Source organism: Thalassophryne amazonica, chromosome 20, assembly GCF_902500255.1.
Source record: "Thalassophryne amazonica chromosome 20, fThaAma1.1, whole genome shotgun sequence".
Lineage (NCBI taxonomy): Eukaryota > Metazoa > Chordata > Actinopteri > Batrachoidiformes > Batrachoididae > Thalassophryne > Thalassophryne amazonica.
This window is the reverse complement of record NC_047122.1, coordinates 56,846,112-56,859,945: the sequence shown is the minus strand read 5'-3', so window position 1 is coordinate 56,859,945 and position 13,834 is coordinate 56,846,112. Positions and strand designations below refer to the sequence as shown.

Here is a 13,834-nt window from a genome sequence, read left to right as displayed (position 1 = left end):
TTCGCTAACTCCCTGTGGAGTGACACAAATGTAACTCCATAGGGAGTTAGCAGACATTAGCTTGCACGCTAACTTTCGCTAACTCCCTATGGCGTTACAATTGTGTCATTAATAACAGCAAATGCACAGAGGGTGCTCTACAACTATTCCTTGATTTGCACAACATGAACAAATGATGATGTGATTTGAACAAGTACAAATTGTACATACGACAATGGGATCTTAATAATGAAACAACTGCAATGATAAAGATGCAATGCTCATACAGCCAAGGGTATTTTAGCATGCGTTATATTTTGAAGTTCTCAAAGTTATTCGCACACTACAATGTGTATATGTGTATTCAAACAATCCATTAACATTTAATTTGCATAGACCAGATACAGTCAGGTACATAACTATTAGGACAGTAGTACTTTTTTTTGTAATTTTGTCTCACTACATCACTGCAATGGAGTTGAAATGAATCAAGCAGGTAGCTCAGTGGATAAGCTGCCTTACTGGTCAATACTGTATGCTGGCCTGCGTTTGAATCCCGCTCATGTTACCTGTGTGTGTCTTTGGACAAGACACTTAATCCGCATTGTCTCAGGCCACTCAACTGTAATGGGTACAAGCCTCAGGTTGAATGGCCTAATTTCAAAGAGCATTGAGCATCTGCTAGATGAAATTCCCTATTGAACTCTAGTCTTTCTTTTCTTCCTCATTATGCTTAATGAGTGCAGATGTTTCAGCACAAAAATCTATGGTTGACACAACACATCACATTTCCTTGACACTTAAATTCTACCTTGCTACTGATGTACACCCACGAGAAACAGGATCAGCAGACCTTGATGCACACGTGTGCACAGAGGCGAAGCAGAACAACAACACACAAAAGGAGGTATTCTTGTCTTTCACATGTTAAAGGCTGTAAAATCCATTTTAGAAGGTCTGTATTTTAATGGTGGGGTGCACACAGACTCCAGAACGGCACACGGTATAGTTGCACAGGCTGACATCATGATCTTAATGCGATTAATTGGGCACCCAGTTTGAAATGATGCATACCTGTTTTGATCACTGAGACGTGAGATCTCCTGAGTCTGCAGGAGAATATGTTTCTCCAGACGGTTAGTGAAGAGAGAATATTCAAGCAGCTGGATCTCGAGGCGACTCGTCTGGTTCAACACCTGTTGATTGGTAAGAACACAAATCATAAAGATTTGCACTACAGCACCTTTATTTGTTACACTCAGGCTGTGTGACTTCATATTAGAATCATTTATAGTGATCAATCAAAAACTTTTTTGCAATTAATATATGCTTTAGATCATCCATCTAGGCTTCTTGGTTGTTGAGATATTTTGGACCTTGACCGTTGATCAACTTAGCCCAAACTCTAATCACCTCTAGCCATCTATCCAAGCAATGATCTCATCACGTGTGAAGGAAATCTGCCCAGCTATATTGAGTTATCTTGTGCACAGTCTCTATCTCTCTCTCTCTCTCACCACACACACCACACATACACAAACACACACACACACACACACACACACATACCCTGCTATTGGGGAAATTTGAACATTCACGCAGCCTTTGGAGCCTACGAGAAATACTTTTTCTCATTGCACTGCAATTAATACAAGTTTCCATTAAGTTCGATTTTTATGCACCGCGAGGCAGGGCATATAGCATCCGGCTTGTCCGTCCCTCCATCCTTCCATCAGTTTGTCCCTCTGTCCGGCCAGTCAGCCGGACGGCTGCAATTTATTCACTGCAACGTAACTCGGCACCTATTACTCACAGAAACTTCATATTTTGTGGGTACATGCCTTGGAGGAGTACTTTGCATGGGGTTCGAGGGTCAGTGACCTTGAGTTACTTTTGAAGGTCACCAGTGGTCACAACTGTCAAATCCTTCGCCCCAACGTAGCTTGGCACCTATTGGTCGCAGAAACTTAATATTTGGTAGGTACATGCCTTGAAGGAGTACTTCTCATGGGTTCGAAGGCCAGTGACCTTGACCTGCTTTTCAAGGTCACCAATGGTCAACTGTCAAATCCTTCCCCGCAACGTAGCTCGGCACCTATTGCTCATCGAAACTTCATACTTGGTGGGTACATGCTTTGGAGGAGTACTTCGCCTGGGTTGAAGGCTAGTGACCTTGACCTACTTTTCAAGGTGCACCAATGGTCACAACTGTCAAATCCTTTGCCACAACGTAGCTCGGCACCTTTTGCTCATCGAAACTTCATACTTGGTGGGTACATGCCTTGGAGGAGTACTTCGCTGGGTTTGAAGGCCTTGACCTTGACCCCGTTTCAAGGTCACCATGTGGTTGCATTTGTTTTGGAGGCTGGCGACCGTGACCGACGTTTTTCTGGTCACTGTCACATCCTCTAAATAAATATTATGCCAATCTCCAATTTTTCATTGATATTATCCCAGTTTACCATAACACATAAGGCTTCCAACCAAAATACCCAACCCCATACAAGTACATATTACTGCACCTTTGCTGGAAACTAATACTGCGCACAAACCCTATTTTGGTGGCCATCTTGGATAAACTGGCTTGAGGCCAGCTTTTGTTTTTGAGAACATCCTTATTGTTTTTTGGGGTCATCTAAGGAACCTAAAAAGTGGTTGGTTTAGTCCCTGGGGGGGGTGCAAAGGTAGTGGTCGTAGCTCCCCTAGTATTTCAGAAATACCATGAATTACAAAAATATATTATAAACTGCAGTGTAAACTATGATCAGGGATTGAAAAAAAAATAAAAGCAGGAAAAAAGCATCTGGACCAAAACAGTCCAATCTGTAAAAGCAGCTCTGTGGCACATTTGAAGACACATATGCTTTATGTTTTAATTTAAATTTTAATTGGCTTGCTGACAGGCACCTTGCACAACTCAGTGTGTCAATCAGAGCTTGTAGAACTAAATGCCAGCTGGTAAAAACAGTTGTGTCCACCTTTGGGCATGGCTCCTCAGCGAGTTTTGTTTGATTTGCAGATAATTACCTCATTATCAAGTGTCCACATGTAGCATCAGATGCTTCAAGCCATGGGTGTGATTGGAGGGTTGTCGATTTGGATTGGCTATAAATGCCTTTACTTGTGTTCAGTCGGATCCTTTCTGTTGGACTCACCTGTGTCTCGACGTCTGTCAGTTTGCGCGTCTGCTCTGCTGATTGACTCAGGAGGTTGGTTCCCATCTCCAACATGGCAGCCGTCTGGGTGTGTACAGCAGTCCTCTTTATTTCTTCCATCCCAGAACGCACATTTTCTTGGATAAAGTTCTCCAGCTGTAAAGAAGACAACACAATGCAGATGATATTGTCCAGAATATGAGATGTGTTCACTGGGCGGTTAACTGCATCGAGAATGAAAGGCATCAGAAGTTCTGATGCATACCCTGTGTGATCACAAGCCACAATATAAATATAAAGTAAATATACACTCACCAGTCACTTTATTAGGTACACCTGTTCAATTGCATGTTAACACAAATAGCTAATCAGCCAATCACATGGCAGTAACTTAACCATTTAGGCGTCTAGACGTGGTGAAGACAAGTTACTGAAGTTCAAACCAAGCATCATAAATGTGGAAGGAAGGAGATTTAAGGGACTTTCAACTTGGCATCTATGTTGGTGCTAGATGGACTGGTCTTTCAGATGTTCAGCTGCTAATCTATAGGGATTGTTATGCACAACCATTTCTAAACTTTACAGAGAATGGTCCAAAAAGATAAGATATCCCATGAGCAGCACTTGTCTGGACAAAAATGCCTGGTTGATGTCAGAGGAGAATGGGCAGACTGGTTGAATGGAAAACTGTGTGATGCTATCATGTCAATATGGACCAATATCTCTGAAGAATATTTCAAACACCTTGTTGAATGTTTGCCATGAAGAAACAAGGAAGTTCTGAAGTCTAATCTGGTACTCCAGATACAGATAAACTGCACCCCACATTTCTTGCTCCCATCACAAAATGAATTTATGCTCCTGTCACAAAAATGTGGCACTTTTCATGACGGTTTCATGATCCAGTAGATTCATTTACTTTTCGTGATGCTGTCATGAAATGGCGTGAGATTGGGTTATTAGGTCATCCATCTAGGTTTCTTGGTTGTTGAGATATAAAAGTTTTTAAGACTGTTTCTCTTGACTTTTGACCAAACATCTCCAAAAGCTAATTACCTCTATATATATATTGAAGTAATTTTGGTGCCATGTTTGAAGGAGATCTTATCAGCCATTTTTGAGTTAAACACACACACACACACAGTGAAAACAATATCCTATTGTCACCACTTTGCCATCACACAGGGTAATGAGCCTGCACCACCCATGAAGAGCACGAATGTCCACCCTCTGCCAGTTGATAGATGTCTCCTTAGATGAATATATCAGCCATCTAAGCTGGATCTATTTGTGAAGCATCTATACATTTTTATGACGTCAAAGCCAGTTCTTGAGATGCATGGGAAGTGATTGAAAGAAAAGAAACTGATAAATGAAAATAATTTGAACTAATGTCAGCTCCAACTCAAGATATATTAATTCTTCCCTGACCCAAGGCCTATCCATCTGTATAGTTATTTTTGGCATCTGACCTCCAGACTGTGAGTGCGTAAAATGTTGGTTCATCTTTTAAAGAAGCCAACAAACTATGTTCATTGACAGCATAGTGGCTCAGCCAAGGTAACTACACCATAGTATTCTCACGTTAGGATACATGCAATGTCTCCATATCATCTATCCAGCCATTCAGCCAGCCATCAGAAATGAATGTTTAATTTTATTTAACCTTTATTTAACCAGGTTAGTCCCATTGAGATCGAGACCGCTTTTGCAAGGGAGACCTGGACAATTATAAAGTTTCCAATCCAACTAACCTGCATGTCTTTAAATTGTGGGAGGAAACCCAAGCAAATCCACATAAACATGCAGAGAGAACATATGCAACTCCACACAGAAAGGCCACAATTGGAATCAAACTCATGACCTTCTTGCTGTGAGAAACAGTGCTAACCACTAATCCACTGTGCTTCCCAATGTTTTACGAAAATGACTGGATTTCCAGTTGGAATCCAACCCATGACCTTCTTGCTGTGAGGAACAGTGCTAACCACAAAGCCACTGTGCTGCCTGTAATGTTTTGGAGTTCCAGTTTTGGAGTATTTGCACTGGACACTGCTACACTGTAGCATATTTTACAGTTAAACAGTTACCATAACCAAGCAGTTTAAGTTATGCTCATCAGTTTGGTTAACCATTTCTACCATCCAAAATTTGCACCACCCCTGGTCCAGCCATGCATCCACCTATCCTAAGTTCCACAAAATGTTGCATTGTGGTCATATTTCTGTGGAATTTGATATGGTTTGATCAACAATAGAGCAAAATGATAGCCATACTTTGGAGAAAGTCAGCTAGACGCTGTAATCACTCACAATCCCGGAGTAAGATGGTCTGGCAAAAACCCATCATGCGGTATTATAGCAGGAGTAAAAATAGGACAGCATCAATCTTATTTCAGCAGACAGATTTTCTTATTAATGTGGTGTATTTGAGCAAACATCTCAAAGATGAATTCCGCTCTTCCTACCATGAGCTATGAAACTGTGTGTCATAGGCAATAGCCTGTGCTTGCAAAAACCTAAACAAGGAGACTATTTTGAACTAAACAACTTGAATATTGGAAGAATTTCTGTGGAAAAAGGATCAGAGATTACTCATCAAACCACATGACAGGAAAATCGACTTTGCATTGAAAAGTACTGGGTTTATTAGTGCCGATTTGCAAAATCAAATCATTTTCGAATGAGGCAACAGTTATTATTGTCATTGCAAATGGCTATTTTGTAGTAGGATGGAATTATGACAATATATGGTGACAACAAAAAAGCTTTTTGTGTTGCTTTTAGAGGATAAAAAAATACTTATTCCAGTTGGAAAATAGACATGACATGGTTCTGTTTCTCCCTCTTGATCACCTACACCATTCCAGATGACTTTTACATTCCAACTGTCCCTCTTTGTCTCACTCTGTGAGACAATCATGATTTTTTTTTTTTTTTTTACTTTATGATAGCTAAGACAGGAAACAAAATTCCCCCAATAATGAAGATTATGAAGGGATTATCAAAAGGAATGAAGCCAATAAGATCCATGCAATGTAAATCAGCCTTATGTAGCCACTACCAGCTTCCTGTCCACAGCATTTTTGTTCTACACTTAAGCAGCACAGCTCAATCCATGGGGCTTGAGTCTTTCTGACATTTATATTAACTGCAACTGTGTCCTATGTTGCACAATGCAGCAAGATGAATCACATTTGGGATGGTGCACAGTTTTCTCTTTCTATATGTAGGAGGGCCAAGTAGAATCAGTTCTGTGCAAATTATGGGAGCTCTATCATTTGATATGTTGGTCAAATAATTTATTATCCATCACCGGCCACAAAGCCAGAAGGAGGAAATATATGTGCACTTGTCTGTGCGTTGTTAAAGCAAGAAAAATAAGTATTGAACATGTCACCATTTTCCTCAGTAAATATATTTCTAAAGGTGCTATTGACGTGAAATTTTCACCAGATGTGGGTAACAACCCAAGTTATCCACACATACAAAGAAATCAAACCATCATTGTTCATAAATTGTGTTAAAATGTGACACAGGAAATGACAGGAAAAAGAAGTGAACACCTGAAGAATGGGAGGTGCAAAAAGACATAGAAAGCCAAGACACCAGCTGAAATCTATTAGAAATTAGAAAGCAATCCTGTCCCTTGTCAGTGCAAATTAATATCAGATGTTTGAATCCCAACTGATGGTCTATAAAAAGTTCTGTCATTGCCAAGGTGTCACACAACAACAGCTCATGATGGGTAAAAGCAAAGAGCTCTCTCAAGATCTTCACAACCTTACTGCTGCAAACAAACTGATGCCATTGGTTACAGAAGGATTTCTCAACTTCTGAATGATCCAGTGATCACTGTTGGGGTCATAATCTGAAAGTGGAAATCATTTCACCATAAACTGGCCATGGCCAAGTACTCCTCACAAGATTTCTGGCAGATGAGTAATTAGAATTATCAGAAGAGTTGCCCAAGAGCCAAGGACCATTTGTGGAGAGGTTCAGAAAGGAATAGAATTAGAGGTATAACTGTTTCAAAGAAAACAATGCACTCAACCTCCATGACCTGTATGCATGCTCACCACATCAGATTCCATTGTTGAAGAAAAGCATGTTGAAGCTTGGTTAAAGTTTACTGCTGAACATTTAGACAAGCCTGTGAAATACTGGGAGAATATAAGTAAGTAATAAGTAAGTAAGTAAGTAAAAGAATATAGTCTTGTCAAATTAGACCAAAATGTAACTCTTTGGATACCATAATACACACCATAAATTGCACTGTACACCACCCCCAAAACACATAGTACCAACAATGAAGTTTGGAGGTAGGAATATCAGTGTGGGGCTGTTTGTCAGCATCTGGCACTGGCAAATGTCGTATAATTTAAGGAAGGATGAATGGGAAATGTACTGAGACTTTCTTGATGAAATTCTGTTGCCATCTACCAGTATGATGAAGATGAAATGAGGGTGGACATTTCAGCAAACAATGATCCCAAACACACAGCCAAGGAAACTCTCAAGTGGTTTCAGAGAATGAAAATAAAGGTGCTAGAATGGCCCATCCAATCACTTGATGTCGAAACAATAGAAAAATCTATGGAAAGAACTAAACATCAGAGTTCATAGAAGAGGTCTACGGAACCTTAAAGATTTGAATACTGTTTGTGTGGAAAAAATTAGCCAAAAATCACACCTCAGCAATGCATGACACTAGTTTCTCCATGCAGGAGGCATCTTGAAGTATTCAATAAATTTCCAGAAGCATGTTCAATATTTTCCCTGTGTCATTCCATTTTATTACACATAACTTAATTTCTATACTTATTTGTTTTGGTTTCTTTGTATTTATTGATTATCTTGGTTGTTACCGACAGCTGGTGAAAACTTCATGTCAATAGTACCTTTAGAAATATATTTACTGACAAAAATGGTGACATTTTCAGTACTTATTTTACCTGCTGTAGCTCAGTGCATCAGTCACACTTTGTTTTGCCAATGATAACTTTTATTACATTGATTGGATTTTCACCAAATTTGACTGGGATATTCCAAATGAGTATATCTCAAACAGTTTTTAAACTGTTTGATATATCTCAAACTGTTTTAATGTGTTTTACTCTGACATATTTACCTTTACCTTGTTTGTAGTGAAACCTCTTCACCATTATTGTTTCCTTTAATGCTGTTTGTTTGGTAATTGCTCTTTGTGTATTTTCTTTAATTTATTTCCTGTTGATGTGCACTCAAGATTCTAGTTTCATGTGCACACTCATTTCCTGATAAATTACGTCACACACTATTTAACCATCACAGCCCTTCACTCCAGTGCCAGATTGTCTCGTGCCTATGCTTACTCTCTCTCTCTCATGTCATTCCTCTGTGTTTGATTCCAGTTGCTGACCCATACAGCCTTCCTGTGTTTACTGAATGTTTGTCAAGCATTGCCTGCCGACTCTTGGATATGCCAGCTGGTTTGATTGCTAACTGTGCTTTGACTTGATTTCTGACTCCCTCATAGACACTGTTGCTTTTTGGACTGCCTTCATTTTGCTGGAATCGTTGCTTCTCCCACGGTTAGCCAAGCTCTCTGTTTCCACCCAGATGACTATAGTGAATGGAGTGCTTTTTTTCTGTGTACACAGAACTGCTTCACTGTGCGGGCTGCAAAGAAAAACTGTTTGCCTTTTACATCAAAGTGGTTCTCTGCACAAGGGTCTTTGCCTCCGACTTATGTGTTACAGGTAGCAACACAGGTACTTTTTTTTTTGTTTTGTTTTGTTTTTTTTTTCCAAATACAGTATAGGAACACAGCCATGCTTTAATGAATATCTACTAATTCATCTACCAAAGTGATTAAGCCAACACTAAACCAATTGATCCAATTAATAATAATAACTTCCAGTGGTGCTGCACGGCTGGCGACCCGGGCTCATGCTGGTTTGGATGCCTTTTTTTATGCCTTTTTAACTTATTTTATGTCTTTTAACATGTTTTGTTTTATTAGCACGCGAGTGTGCGGGATGTCAGGAACGCTTGAAGAAGCACTATCATGAATTTTGCATACAAACTTTTGTTGTCCGTCGTTTTTTGGCTGGGGTGGCGGTATGCCAAACAATGCTCCACGGCGAAGTCATGGATCCGTTACCGCTGCGGTATTCCAAAGACGCATTGCTGGCCCTCCGTCGCCGGGAAATAACAGCACCAGCGGATTTCCTTGATGTTGTGAAAGTACAACCGATAACTGGCAGACAGCGAAAGAGAGGCAGAGGGGGAATACGTCAGCGTCTCCGGCGGAGAGGAACCAGACCTCCATTACCTGGCATATTGTTTGGCAACGTAAGATCATTAAAAAACAAGATCGAGGAGCTCCGTATAGACGCCAAAGTTTGCTGGGAATACCGGGAAGCTGGTATGTTGGTCTTTTCTGAGACCTGGCTTCATCAAGATATTCCTGACTCTCTTGTTGAACTTGAGGGATTCTCTCTTATCCGAGGGGACAGATCCGAGTTGTCAGGAAAGAGCAGAGGGGGCGGGGTTTGCCTGTTTGTGAATGACAGCTGGTGCAGGCACTATACCGTGAGGGAGACTACGTGTACATCGGATGTAGAATTATTGTGTCTGTCACTGAGGCCTTTCTATCTCCCGAGGGAGTTTGGGAATATAATCATTTGTGTTGTTTATGTTCCACCTAGTGGGAATGCAGTAAGAACAGCAAGCCTTATAGCTGAATGCATTCATAAACAGTTGCAACGTACACCGGTGGCCCCAGTGTTTGTCTTGGGTGATTTTAATCATTGTAAATTAGAATTATCTCTTCCTGGTTTTCAACAATATGTAAAATGCGAAACGCGTGGAAACAAAGTGTTGGATAAATGCTATGGCAGTGTGAAAAATGCTTACACTGCCAAATCAAAGCCTCCACTTTCAAATTCGGATCATAATATTGTCCAGTTGATCCCGCTTTATAAGACTGCTCTTAAAAGAAGTAAGCCACAAACAAAGACAGTGATTTTATGGGACAAAGACAATATGGAGATACTTAAAGGATCCTTTCTCTGCACTAATTGGGAAATATTTCATGAAATGGAAATAAATGAAGCCACTGAAGCAATAACAGATTACATTAAATTTTGTGTAGACAGTGTTATGAGTAAGAAAGAAGTTACAGTGTACCCAAATAATAAGCCGTATATAACTAAACAGGTGAAAGAGTGTATTAATAGGAAAAAAATAGCATTTAAGAACAAATAGAATGAGTGTGAAAGTGGTACAAAGAGAACTTAATACATTGCTGAAAAAGGCCAGGATATTACACAGGGAAACTATTGAGAAGAACTTTAGCGAATCAGACATTAAAAGGCTGTGGGATAACATCAAGATAATACAAATACGAATCCAGCTAAAAAGACACTTGCAACAAATGATCAAGGAAAAGCAAATGAGTTAAATGATTTTTTTCTGAGGTTTGAAACACAAGATTTTTCTGATGATTGTAAGAATATTCTGGAAAATCTTCCTGTTGATCAAAATACTAGGACAATCGACTCATGGAGAGTTCAATCAATCTTTAAGAAGGTGTCTACAAAAAAATCCACCGGCCCAGACGGCATCTCTGCAATGCTTATAAAAGCATGTGCAGAAGAACTGGCCCTTGCTTGGTGTCCTGTCTTCCAGCAGTCCGTAGACCTTCATACTGTACCAACCCTCTGGAAAAGATCCATTATTGTTCCAATCGCCAAAAAATCGTGCTCACTTGGAAATAATGACTATAGGCCAATAGCTTTAACATCTGTTGTAAGCAAGTGCTTTGAAAAGATTATGCTATTTTTCCTTAAGACGGTTGTTAACCCTGTACTTGATCCATTCCAATTTGCTTATAGGCAGAGTAGAGGCACTGACGATGCCATTAACAGCTTAACCCACTTTTCACTTAAGCACTTGGAAGATCCTACTGCTTATGCACGGATTTTATTGGTTGATTTCAGCTCAGCCTTTAATACATTACAGCCATACCTGTTGTTGTCCAAGTTAAAGGAAATGAATGTTAACCCACTTTTAATCAGATGGTATCATTCCTTTTTAACTAATAGATTACAACAAGTTAGAGTTAATCAAGCTCTTTCGGTACTCAAATCATCAAATACAGGTGTACCACAAGGCTGTGTCAGTTCTCCTGTTCTCTTCACTCTTTATACTAATAACTGTACAAATAACTACTGCAATAACTTTGTTTTTAAATTTTCTGATGATACAGCTATTTTGAGCCTACTGCACAAAGATTCAAGTCCAACAAAGTACTTCCTGAAGTGAAACACTTTGTGCAGTGGTGTGATGACAACCACTTGGTTTTAAATGTCAATAAAACCAAGGAAATGATTCTGGATCCAAGGACTGTTGGGGACCATACTCCTGTGGTCATACATGGTATTCCCATTGACCAGGTCAACTCATACAAGTACTTGGGGCTGCACATAGACAATACCTTCAGCTGGACTGCACATGTGGACAGTTTGTGCTCCCGATTCCATCAAAGACTTTATTTCCTTCGTAGACTTCGTTTGTATGGAGTCAATCAGAAAATTATGTTGTTGTTTTACCAGGCAGTGTTAGAGAGCCTAGTTAGGTATGGCATGACTGCCTGGTACGGCAATCTTTCTGTACAATTTAAAACGAAACTTAACAGAAAATTGATGATGCAATGAAGATAATCGGAAAGAAACAATATCAGTCCCTCAGTTCACTCTATGAAGAGTCTGTTTTGAAAGCAGCTCAGAGGATACTGATGGATTCAGTTCATGTTCTTCACGCAGAGTACACTCTCCTTCCTTCTGGGAGAAGGTACAGAGTTCCTCGGAGTAGACTGAATAGATTTAAAAATTCATTCGTCCCCATGTCTATTAAATTGTTAAACAATAATGTTTAAAATTGGAATTATGCAATATTTATGGTGTTTCTCCTGACTCCTGTCATGTTAATTTGTTATGGATGTGGTTGTGTTTTTATCTGTATTGTTTGTTTTCTCTTTTTTGTAAGGCACCTAGCATGAGTCCAAGACAAATTTCCCTGAGGGGACAATAAAGTGTATCGTATATATCGTATCGTATTAATGGTAAATGCATTAGCTTTTTGTGCTGTGGTGCTATCTGAATTTTTGTTCATTTGTGGGGGCAGGGAGATTGATTGGATCAAATAAAAAGTTGGATTTCCCTGATTAACATGTGCTCTCCAGCCTCCATGGTTACTGAGATCTAAATACTTCCTAAACATATCATGGAGACACTTTAGCATTGATCATGTTCCATTAGAGTGTATGGAAATTGGTACCTTGGCCAGAACATTAAGACAATACAACCAAATGTTTCCCAATATCAGATGACTCTAATGGCTGTTGACACTAGTCAACATGGGTGACATCAGCTGTGCTTAGCATTTTCTTTAAGACAGTCATTAGCAAAATGTGTTACATTTAAGGTTGCCACCCATCCCTTAAAATACAGAATTGTCCTTTATTTGACAATTAATTGTTGTGTCCCGTATTGTATCTTGACCTTAGTAATGGAGCTGGATCTCTTGACCTTTCTGTTGCAGCTGAAACTGTTGACTTTGAAATGGAACTGGACGTACTGGCTTTGGTAATGCAGCTGAAAGTCTTCACTTTAGCAATGGAGCTGAAACCCTTGACTTTAGTAATGGAACTGGAACTCCTGACTTTTGTAATGAAGCTGGAACTCCTGACTTTTGTAATGAAGCTGGAATTCTTAACTTTAGTAATAGAGCTAAAACTCTTGACTTTAGTAATGGTACTGGATCTCCTGACTTTAGTAATGAAGCTGGTACTCTTACCTTTATCAATAAAGGATGTAAATTGTTCTGTATTTTCATAAATATCCCACACACTCATTAAAACTGAATAATGAACAAAATGAAACACAGGAAATATTAAGGGCTGTCAGTGTCATCTCTGTACCTCGCATTGGGTTCTTGCTACAGGTACAGCGGATAGACCTCAGACTTTCAAGTCTGCATCTCCATATGCCCACCTTTCTGGTCCTGTCACGGGTTGCCTTGTTGCCTGGTATGTCTATACCTGAAACTCCACCACATCCAAAGAAGCAAAAACATTTGCAAATGTACAGATGTGAGTGGGAAGAGTCGAACCCCTGGCTTGACAGCTTTAGTGGCAATGAGTACAAGGCAAACAAGTTTTTATTTTTGTATTTCCTCTTAAAGTAAAATGTCCTCACTTTAAAGATTAAAGTGAAAAAAGATTAAAGTGATTAAAGAGATTTTCCTTAATATTTATGTTTATTATTGCACACTTCAGTGACTGCACAGTTTATCATGAACAGCTTAATGTTAATAAACAGGTATGACTAAATGCTTTTTTTTCAAAATTAAATATATCACTCCTTGGGTGGTGGTAGTGGCTTTGAGGAGCCGCAGTGAGTGTCCTTTATTTTCATTTCTGAAAGGTGGCAACCCTAGTTATGTTATTGTAACCTTATATGGCCTATGTAAATGCTCCCAAAACCTTCAAAAGTGCCACAACCAACACTTTTTGTACCAGTTTTGGGTTCAGTGTGAGGTTTGTGCATAGAAGAAACAGCTGATGTATGACAGGGGAAATATATCTGCTTACTGTTCAGACAAATGAGCGACTGCGCCACCTAAGGATTGTTAGATAGGGGCAATGTCAATATG

The 13,834-nt window shown here is 39.5% G+C and overlaps 1 protein-coding gene across 1 annotated transcript in view; it reads right to left on the bottom strand.

Moving 5' to 3' along the window:
- The window catches only part of angpt2b (angiopoietin 2b), a 94,170-nt gene that overhangs the window by 32,436 nt on the left and 47,900 nt on the right, over positions 1 to 13,834 (bottom strand). The window contains 2 exon segments of the mRNA XM_034160413.1: positions 1,054 to 1,175; positions 3,135 to 3,290. Coding sequence (XP_034016304.1) covers positions 1,054 to 1,175; positions 3,135 to 3,290 — 278 coding nt within the window.